The following is a 10,649-nucleotide window of genomic DNA, read 5'->3' as shown; positions in this document are numbered from 1 at the left end:
GTAAACACAAACTCTAATAACAGAGGAGAAATAATAGGAGAAGACTAAGGGTGTTGTTGACTTGAGTTTATTGAGATGATGCGTGGACTTGGATTTTGCTTGGACTCCACCTTGCGGAGGCCAAGGCTACCGCTTTAAGTTTGAAATTGGCAAGCTGGTTAACTTGCTGAAGTCAAGCACAAGTCCGTTAAAACATGCGGGCCATTTGTGAAGGAAATTATTGAGTTAGGAAGTCAGTTTGATAGTTTGTCTATTTTGTTACGCGTTCGGGTAGATATGGCGTCCGGAAGCTATCATAGATGCCATACATGTTAAACTCGAATACGGGTCAGACTACAAAATTTAGATAATTACCACACGACTTTGATGGAAGGTTTGCTAGACCACTCAAACGGGCTGGATGGGTCAACTGGTGAGGCGGTTCATACATGTTAAACTCGAATACGGGTCAGACTAAATATGGGTGGGCTTATACGGGTCACGGGTCGAGGTAGAATCAGAATACATGTCAAAATATAGATTGGTATGGTATATTTTATTTGTCAAAAGCAATCATATTCAATAACAATAATATTATAATTAATATTACTTACCATACTTATAGTGAAGAATTTACAAAAATTATATTAATTTAATAAAATATATAAACTTGATTTTTCAATTATTTTTGTAATTTAAAATAATAATAATTTCTAATTATTCTTCAAATATAACATATAACATACTCCGTATAATATATAAGTATTAATATTGAATTAGTCAAGGCATTTATTTAACTCATTAATTAGTTATTCTACGAAGAAAAACTTAAATTTTCCAGATGCAAAAAAAAACTACATTTGTACAAGCTCACTTACAAACAGAATACTATTTAGTTACTCGTGCATGGCGATTATAACTTTTATATATGCAAATCATAAAAAAAAATGTTAATTTTTTTGTATATACTCATATTCTTAAAAAAAATATTTCAATGTATTAGTATATACTCACATTCTCACAAGAAAACTAATGTTAAGAAAGTAAACATAGCTTCTCAATTGCGAAGATACAATTAGTGACGAATCAATATTATAACCCGTACAACGTACGGGCACAAAATCTAGTATTTTTTACACCAAACTTTTTATTTTCTACCCTTTACTAAAAAACACATCAACTTAATTCTCTCACCTTGTATTGTGTCTATTGTTAAAATCTTAACCTTCTCCAACCTCAAAATTCTTCAATTATGAACGATTACTTAAATGAAGAGCATGTATTTAATTTGTTAATCCCATATTACTTTTATTCCTTTTTAATTAGGGTTTCATGTTTAAATTAATAAATTGCTAATTAGTGTATGGTGGGTTTGTCGTTGGTGGTTTAGCATATGGTGTCGCGCAGTCGTTCGATGGTGGTCCGGCGACGGTAGTAATGGTGGTGACGGAGGGTCGTGGATTATGGTGTTTGTTACAGTGATAACAGAGGGGTATGTAGTGTTAAGGTGGTCACAGACTCACAGAGGGGCAGTTTGACGGCGAAGGGTTGGCTTAGTTTAGTTGGTCGGCGAAGGATTGGCCGTAGTAGTGGCCTTGTTGGTGAACATTGAACTTAGAAATTTCAAATTAATTTGTTAGACTAAGATTATCCACAGACTAAATATGTGTCTTAATAACAGTAAAAAAAACCACTCATTAAGACTTAACACTCTAAGATTTTGCTACAGAATATGGACAAGTTGTTCAAATATGAGCTTAAAACTCATGCTTAAACCTTCCCTCACCTTCCGTCATACTGGGATAAACTTAGCCTTACGATAATATACCAATAATACACTTACACTTCTTTTAGAATACTTAATAAGCCGTAGTTCAGCATTATATTACACTTAAATTAAGCCAATAATCACTACAATAACAAGACTAGAAAAGCGACAACACATGAAAGATAAGCTTATTGGGGTGGTATGCACAACTGCATTAGCACATGAATCATTTCATCTACCGTTAATCTTAGCTTTGGCCATCCTCACCTTCAGGACAACTATTACATAAAACCAGTCCGTGACGAGTTCAGAATTTTGATTTCGGTGTAGCAAAAGATATACTCAAGGTAAAGTGTATAGATAATTAGTGTGAAAGTAGTAAATTTTGGTGTAGCAAATCACAAAATTCTAACCGAATTTTTCGCCTTTGGTGTAGCGGCTGCGACACCGAAGCCCTTAGTGGCCTCGCCCATGCAACCAGTTATAACCATATTCGACTCGCTCAAAAAATGTATGCCTCCACCTCATATTCAACACCAACAATACGCCAAATAATAGGAGCAACAACAGTTAGATAAGGTAATATACCGTTGTAATACAAAACACGGAACCGTCATTACATCGACCGTTGTTAATATGTTACCACGGTTGTTAAAAAGGCGGAACCGTTATAAAATGTAAATAACGGGTTAAAATAACCGTAATACAATATTAAAAACGGTTCAAAAACCGTTGTCTATAATATTGAACCCATGGTTTTAGTGAAACAAAACCGTTATAAAATATTAAATATGACAAAGATTTATGCTTATTAAACCGTTTTAAATGTCATAAATTCGACAACAGTTTTGTTTCATTATATTATATTTTTGGTCGTAGCATTATGGATGAATATGTCAACGGGTTTATATGTAAATTACAAATAATGACAGAGCTGATACACAATGCCAGGCTCAGCGAGGTAATCAATTACACAATGGCGTGAGGTAGTAAGGCACTAAATCATGCGTTAAGCCAAGGCTCGCTATAGCGTAACAAACTTGGTAGCTCTTTCACCTTCAGTTACAGATGATCGATGGACTAACCTAGTAACGTAAAACAGTAAACATAATCAATAAATGCAATTCAATCTTGGAAAAAGGCGTACTGAGTACAGCGAGAAACGAAGTAGAAAACGGTACAACTATACAAAGATATAGACCATTGACAATAATTATACGCTTAGTTTGATACATCATTACATTAACACAAACGAACCATCTTATCTCTTGTTAATCTTAGACTTGGCTGCTCGCAGCCTCAGAGCAACTCTCACATACAACCAGTTATAACCATCTTCAAGACGACGGAAAAATGCATGCCTCCACCTCCTATTCAACACCAAGCACCCAACAACACCCCAAAAACCAGTAGCAAATCCCGACATCACAACCAAGTCCGACCCCATTTTCTCGAGTATCTCTTTATTACGGCCTTTGCCTTCATTGCTTGTACCCTTATCTTGTTTGTTAACTTTGCTTCTGTACTTCTTAGACAGAAATTCTGCACAAAGATAAGGATTTCCGGCATAAACTGAGGCTTGGTCAGAGAGGGCTTGTAGCTGATTTCCAGTCGGGATTTGGCCTGAGAAATTGTTGTAGGACAGGTTAAGGTGACTCAACGTGTATATTTCACCTATGCTTGTAGAGATACTTGCCCTGAGTTTATTCTTTGATAAGTCCAGTGAGATCAATGATTTCAAGCTCCCAATATTCTCAGGTATCGTTCCAGATAACTGATTATACGACAAGTTAAGACCCATCAAGCCGGAGATCTTTGTCATGTCATGAGGAATGTTACCCACCAAGTTATTACAGGAGAGGTCTATATCCACCAAATATGGCAGAGAGCTCGTATATGAACGCTCTATTCCTTGCATTACCTCGCTAACGACACCACGGGAGAAATCCAACAGTGGAATAGGTGAAGTCATGCCTTTAATGTTACTTAAACAGCCAGGGATGTAACCCGTAAAATGGTTATGTCCAAAGTCCATGATTTGAAGTCGAGGCAAAAAACAAATCTGCCTAGGAATAGAGCCACTAAACTGGTTTCCTCTAAGCCTAAGTATTTATAGTTTCTTCAATTTGTCGACACTAAACAAGTTGAATATTTCGCCTGACAACTGATTACCACCAATGTCTAGAACACTCAAATATGTGAGATTGCTTAAGCATGAAGGGACTTCTCCGCTCAACATGTTGTCATTCAAATGCAAATAAAAATGAGGATCAAACCCATTTATGTTTTTATTATTAAAACATGGAATATGTCCTTCGAGCTTGTTGTACGAGAGACGTACACATGAAAGAGTTGAAATATTGGTCCAACATTTTGGAATTACCCCTGACAAGCTATTATATTGAATATCTAACTCACACAATGATGTAAGTTGGCGCAAAGAATTGGGGATTCAACCACTAATTTGATTATTGGTAAGGTAGAGTGTTTCCAAGTTAGGCATCGTATGACTTAAACCTTCTAGAAACGGCCCATAAATGAAATTATGTGAGAGATCTAAATCTTTCGCTTGATGATAGACTTCAGTTTTACTGTAATTTGACAAAAACTCCCAAGAGAGCGAGTTATTAGAGAGTTTAAAGCAACTGAAGTTAATGGGAAAAATAGGAGACCCGCTAAGCTTGTTGTTATAGAGTTCCAACCAGACAAGTTGTTGCATTGTGTGAAACCAGTTGGGCATGACCCCGGAGATGTTTGCATTAGACAAATCGAGATATGATAGGTTCTTTTGAGTTTGAAGCCATGGTGGAAGCCCTCCGTTGATTTTGCAGTGATTGGCAACGAATGGTCGAAGTTGAAATGGAGGCACCCAATTAGAAGACAAGTTGATTGTTAGCATTGCATGATCCATGTATAAATACGTCAATCTTGAGAGGTTAGCGAAGTGTGGTTCAGACAAAACTATACCTTCCAATGGATTGTAGCTAATATCTAGAAATTGCAACTGATTATTATTAAGTATTAAGAACTCCAAGTTTAATGGCCACCTAAGAGAGGATGCTATAGAGCTCAAATTGTTTTGGGAAACATTTAGTTCTTTCAAATTTGATAGATTCCCTAAATATGCCAAATAACTTGTTAAAAGAAAGATCAAGGACTAGCAGGTTAGTGAGGTTACCTAATTGACAAGGAACTAACCCACTAAGAGAAGAAGACGAGAAATTGAGATGCCTGAGTTGCTTCATCAAACCCATCAATGACGGAATTGAACTATAACTGAAGTTATTGTAGCTGAGGTCCAAGCGCTCTAGCTGTTTCAACTCAAGCAAGTAAGCCAAGGACTCGAGCTTCTCCATTTTTAGCAAGTGATTATTGTCGACTCCATTAAGGTCGAGCTTGAGAATATGGCCGGTTGTGTTATCACAACTCACTCGTCTCCATTCACAACATTCCTCACTTTCCCACGAGGATGAAACCTCTTTGTCAAAATAGGTGAGGTTGTGCTTGAAGTTAAGCAGGGCCGCTCTTTCAGAAGGCTTACATTTCACGGTTATTAAGTGATTGGCCGAGTTACTCGCCTTACAGCTACAACATCTAGTAGTATTGAAAAAGATGAATGTGTAAATCAGTAGGCAAGTTTTTACTATATTCCCCATTGTCACGCCATCAAACTTAACGTCCATTTAACAACCTTTATATTAGGGGGTACCATGGGCAAAAAAGTGGAACCTCAAGGATACTATAGGCAGATTCTTAAAAGTAGGGACAAAATGGAAAATCTGACAAAATTAAGGGATACCACAGGAAATTTCCGTATCTCAACTATGATAAAAAAAATGAAGAAAAACGACAAATATTAATGGAGAGTACTTGATCATATTATTAATTTAAATATAACTATTAGATATAATGAGTAACTACTAACCGTATTCGGTATTCGGGATCTGGTTGAATGTCAAACTAAGTGCAAAAAAGATGGTGTAATTCTAAGTATGTTATTTGTCCCACATTGAAAAACAATGCAAGTTTGATGATACACTACGTATAAATGGTAGAATTGTCCCACATCAGAAAAATAATCCAAGTTTGGTGAATATATTACTTATAATAGTAGAATTGTTCACATCGAAAGATTAGTATAAAGTGGGGGTGATTATATGATTATAAGTAAGAGTTAACCCACGTAAACAAATTATTAGACCTAGAATGTAAACATTAAACCCTTATGTTTTTTTTTTGCATTATAAATAATTTAATTACCCCGTTGCAACGTACGAGCATTTAAACTAGTATCTAGTAGTATTGAAAAAGATAATGTGTAAATCAGTAGGCAAGTTTTTACCAAATTCCCCATTGTATTTGTTGTTTAGTTTATACAACTGCAGCAATTCTCCCTTATGACGGTAACAATTTACGACGGGCAAATGTGATCACTTTTGATAAAATGTAATCACTCAAGTATTGTTCATAAAACGTTACCTACAAAAAAATGGTCACATTTTCTCATAAAATGGTGACATTTGGCCCGTCACAAATGTGAACAGTGTTTGTGACGGAATAGTACTCGTCACATGGAAGAATTTGCGATACAACTGATGGACAAGGAATAAATAGCCTACACGTTACTGTCAGTATCATCTATTGAATGATTGCAACTTACATCATTGTGTGAGTTGAAAAGTATGGAATGTACAAAACAGTAGGCAAGTGATTACAATATTATTCTCCATTGTTATGAAGTATGACGCTAATAATTACGGATCGGAGTATTTAGTGTATTTTAGTTATATATAGTGTATATAAACTTACGTCATTCGCCTCAAATAATTATCATTTCACATCTATTTATATCACTTCGTATTATTGTTCTTTTCCGACTCGAAATGATAATATTTGGTGAAAAGTCATGGGGGTCGAAAACAAGCAGAAAAAGAGGTCCCAGTGAGAAGCATTATTCTAAATTTGTCATTTGTTCGATTGAATGATTATAACTTCAATTAACAGTCACGGCCGTACAATTATTGAACAACAACAACAACAACAATATCGACGTGAATTTGATAGCAACGATTAGCAATGATAATGACTTGACTTAAATTATGCAATGATTGATGCCTTATATGTTTAAGGTTCCTTCGTCGACACGTAAATTTGATTAAACTGAATAACATATACAGAGTGTAGACGACTACTTGTGCAACCGGCCTTGATTTGATAAAACCTAACTCCTAAATCAATCAAACTAATCTTGTAAAATTTCAAGCTGATTTTCAATTGTACTCCTTCGTAGATAGTTGATTGCATTTTGTTACTAATTTCGTGTACGGATTTCGGTCAGTTGGGTCCGGGTACAGGTTTGATTGCGTTGCCCAACATCAGTTCACATCAGGGAAAAGAAAAATTTATAAGGAAATTATTTTCGATTGCATTTTTATTTCTGAGATAACCTTTACAGTTGCTGTTAAATCAAGTTATGTCAATTCCAGTTGTTCGTTCTATAAGGATTACACAAGAATTACTTCTGGTTCGTTCAACAATTTTTATGTGCCCGATTAACTTGCTTGACGAACTCCATAAACAATAACACCAATATCGACATTCATTTATCAAGATTATTTAACTTATCAAACTCACTCAGCTTCTAGAAAAATAGTACATGGCAAATGCCCCTATTATATTGTGCAAGTCAATTACTTGGAAACATCACTACATTAACAAATTAACCATCTCATTTCCTCTTGATCCTCCTAGGTTTGGCCACCCTCACATACAACCAGTTATAACCATCTTCGACACGTCGGAAAACTGCATGCCTCCACCTCCTATTCACCACCAAACCCCCAACAACACCCCAGAAACCAGTAGCAAATCCTGACATCACTACCAGGCCGAACCCCATTTTCTCGAACTTCTCCTTATTATTAAAACCTTTGTCTTTATTGCTCCTACCCTTATCTTGCTCGTCTACTTTGCTTTTACACTTTTTAGGCAGAAAATCGCCACAAAGATAAGGATTTCCGGCATATATTGAGGCTTGATCAGACAACGTTTGTAACTGATTGCCAGTCGGGATTTGACCTGATAAATTGTTGTAGGACAAGTTAAGGTGGCTCAAGCTGTATAGTTCACCCATGCTTGTTGGGATACTACCCCCGAGTTTATTGTTTGATAAGTCTAGTGCGAACAATGACTTCAAACCCCCAATATTCTCAGGTATCGTTCCAGATAACTGATTATACGACATGTTGAGACTTATCAAGGCAGAGAGCTTTGTCATATCATCAGGAATGCTACCCGACAAGTTATTGTAGGAAAGGTCTATATCCACCAAGTATTGTAGATTACTCGTATATGCTCTCTCTATACCTTGGATCACCTCACTAACACCAGTTGTATCGAAATGCGTATCAAAATAATGTGATGTTATGGGAATAGTCATGGCTGTAAGGTTACTTAAACAACCAGGAATGGATCCCGTAAATTGGTTATGTCCAAAATCCATGAGCTGAAGCTTAGCCAATGAACAAATCTGCTTAGGAATAGTGCCACTAAAATTGTTATCTCGGAGCCTAAGTATTTTAACTTCCCTTAATTTTTCGGCACTAAACCAACTTAGCATTTTGCCCGAGAGGTGATTTCCACCAATGTCTAAAACTGTGAGATTTGTGAGGTCAGTCAAGCACGAAGGGATCTCTCCGCTCAACTTATTGTCATTCAAATGCAAATAAAATTTATTGCCCAATGTCTCGAGCTGGTTCGAATCTTTATTATTAAAGCAGGGAATATGTCCTTTTAGCTTATTGTGCGAGAGACGTAGAAAGTAAAGAGTTGAAATATTAGCCCAACAATTTGGAATTACTCCAGATAAGCTATTATTATGAATATCTAAACCAATCAACGACTTAAGTTCGCACAAAGAATTGGGGATTGGACCACTAATTTGATTACTTGAAAGGAAGAGGATTTTCAAATTAGGCACTCTATGATCTAAACCTTCTCGAAGTGACCCATAGATGGAATTATTTGAAAGATCTATAAAGGTAGCATTTTGATATACTTCTCTTTTACTGCTATTTAGCAAAAAAAAATCCCCTGACAGATAGTTATTAGAGAGACTGATTATGGAGAAATTAATGGGAAAAATAGGAGACCCGCTAAGATTGTTGTTAGAAAGAACCACAGAGTCAAGTTGTTGCATTGTATGAAACCATCTAGGCATGAGCCCCGAGATATTTGCATTAGACAAAATGAGATCATATAGATTTTTTTGAGTTTGAAGCCATGGAGGAAATTGTCCATTGATTTTGCAGTTATCAGCATAGAATTCTAGAAGTTGGAAAGCAGGCACCCAATCAGAAGACAGGTTGAGTGTTAGCATCGTATCATACATGTCTAAATATGTCAAGCTTGAGAGGTTCGCAAAGTGGGGTTCAGACAAAACTGTACCTTCGAATGGATTGTAGCTAATATCTAAACTTTGCAACTTGAACAGTTTACCTATTGATGTTGGTATTTTACCACTCAACTTATTATAAGAAAGATCAAGCTCATTCATTTTTGATAGTTTACTTATTGATGTTGGTATTTTGCCACTCAACTTATTATAAGAAAGATCTAGTTTTTTCAAATTTAATAGATTCCCTAAAGACGCCGGAATCTCACCCGATAACATGTTACTATTAAGATCAAGGAATTCTAGGTTAGTGAGGTTACCTAATTTATAAGGAACTAACCCACCGAGAGAAGCAAATGAGAGATTGAGATACCTGAGTTGCTTCATCGAACCCATGAATATCGGAATTGAGCTATAATTGAAATAATTGTTGCTTAGGTCTAAGCTCTCCAGTTGTGTCAGCTCAAGCAAATACACCATGGATTCAAGCGTTTCCATTCTAAGTAAGTTATTATAGTCGTCTCCATTAAGATGGAGCTTGAGAATATGACCGGTTGTGTTATCACAAACCACCCTTCTCCAATTGCAGCATTCCTCGCCTTCCCACGAAGATGATACATCTTTGTCGAAATAGGTGATATTTTGCATGAAGTTGAGCAACGCCGCTCTTTCATGAGGTTTACATCTTAAGATTGAGTTATTTGCTGAGTTTCCATTGCAACTACACCATCTTGTATTCAAAAAGATGAATGTGGAAATTAGTAGGCAAGTTATTGACTGAGTTTCCATTGTTAATGCTATATAAGTTTGTGGAAAACACAAGTTAATAGATACCTTACATATATAATGTACATGTTAATGTCATGAGTTGGAGATCGACAAGGCATATAGTGCCACTAATTTGGTTTCCTCTTAACTTGAGTATTTTTAATGCCTTAAACAGTAAACTGTTTTCCACCAATGTCTACAACTTTCAAATTTGTGATTTCTCCGCTCAACAATGTTGTCGTTTAACTGCAAATAAAATTCAGCGTCCATCCCATAATTATCGGAACCTTTTGTTATTAAAGCAGGGAATGCGTTCAAAAGCTTGTTGTAAGAAAAGCGTAGAAATGGAAGAGTTGAAATATTGGTCAACAATTTGGAATTACATCTTATACTAAAATCGTAACGTATATTTTTGCCGAGTGTTAAGTGTATTAGGGCAGAGTACGGATCGGGTATTTGATCCAAAGTGCTAGTTCGGATCGGATATCCATATTAGAAATCCTAAAGTAAGATATCCAATATCCAAACCAATTGTCTCGGATATCCAATGTTCGGGTATCCAAAATAATCGGATCGGATGCGGATATCCATCGGATATCCATACTTTTGAATTTACTTTAAAATTAAGTTTGAAACACGTTCATAGTTTTACATAATGATTTTCCTTCGTATTCTTTTTCCAATGTTCTCGCTATAAAATTTAAGTACCACCTAGATATTTCTCTAATATTTTAAACATTA

The 10,649-nt window shown here is 35.9% G+C and overlaps 2 protein-coding genes across 2 annotated transcripts; both read right to left on the bottom strand.

The window, feature by feature from the left end:
* Positions 1–3,008: 3,008 nt before the first annotated feature.
* On the bottom strand, positions 3,009–5,403 carry LOC141608842 (uncharacterized). The gene is made up of 2 exons (XM_074428190.1): positions 4,926–5,403; positions 3,009–3,370 (listed from the first exon to the last, which is right to left on the bottom strand). The coding sequence occupies exons 1-2, from the start codon at positions 5,401–5,403 to the stop codon at positions 3,009–3,011; spliced, it is 840 nt and encodes a 279-aa protein (XP_074284291.1).
* A 2,072-nt stretch (positions 5,404–7,475) lies between these two features.
* On the bottom strand, positions 7,476–9,929 carry LOC141608841 (receptor-like protein EIX2). Its single transcript, XM_074428189.1, has one exon. The coding sequence runs from the start codon at positions 9,927–9,929 to the stop codon at positions 7,476–7,478; it is 2,454 nt and encodes an 817-aa protein (XP_074284290.1).
* Positions 9,930–10,649: the final 720 nt, after the last annotated feature.

The sequence above is a fragment of the Silene latifolia genome, chromosome 10 (assembly GCF_048544455.1).
Source record: "Silene latifolia isolate original U9 population chromosome 10, ASM4854445v1, whole genome shotgun sequence".
In the NCBI taxonomy this organism is placed as follows: Eukaryota; Viridiplantae; Streptophyta; class Magnoliopsida; order Caryophyllales; family Caryophyllaceae; genus Silene; species Silene latifolia.
Note: the sequence above shows the minus strand (reverse complement) of the source record. Positions and strands in the feature narration are given on the sequence as shown.

Excerpts from the sequence above, each read along its gene's own strand:
- LOC141608842 (XM_074428190.1), bottom strand. The coding sequence starts at position 5,403 with ATGGGGAATATAGTAAAAACTTGCCTACTGATTTACACATTCATCTTT. Across the intron at positions 3,371-4,925 it reads GTTAGTTCCTTGTCAATTAG|GCCAAATCCCGACTGGAAAT; the intron begins GTAACCTCACTA and ends ACAATTTCTCAG.
- LOC141608841 (XM_074428189.1), bottom strand. The coding sequence starts at position 9,929 with ATGGAAACTCAGTCAATAACTTGCCTACTAATTTCCACATTCATCTTT.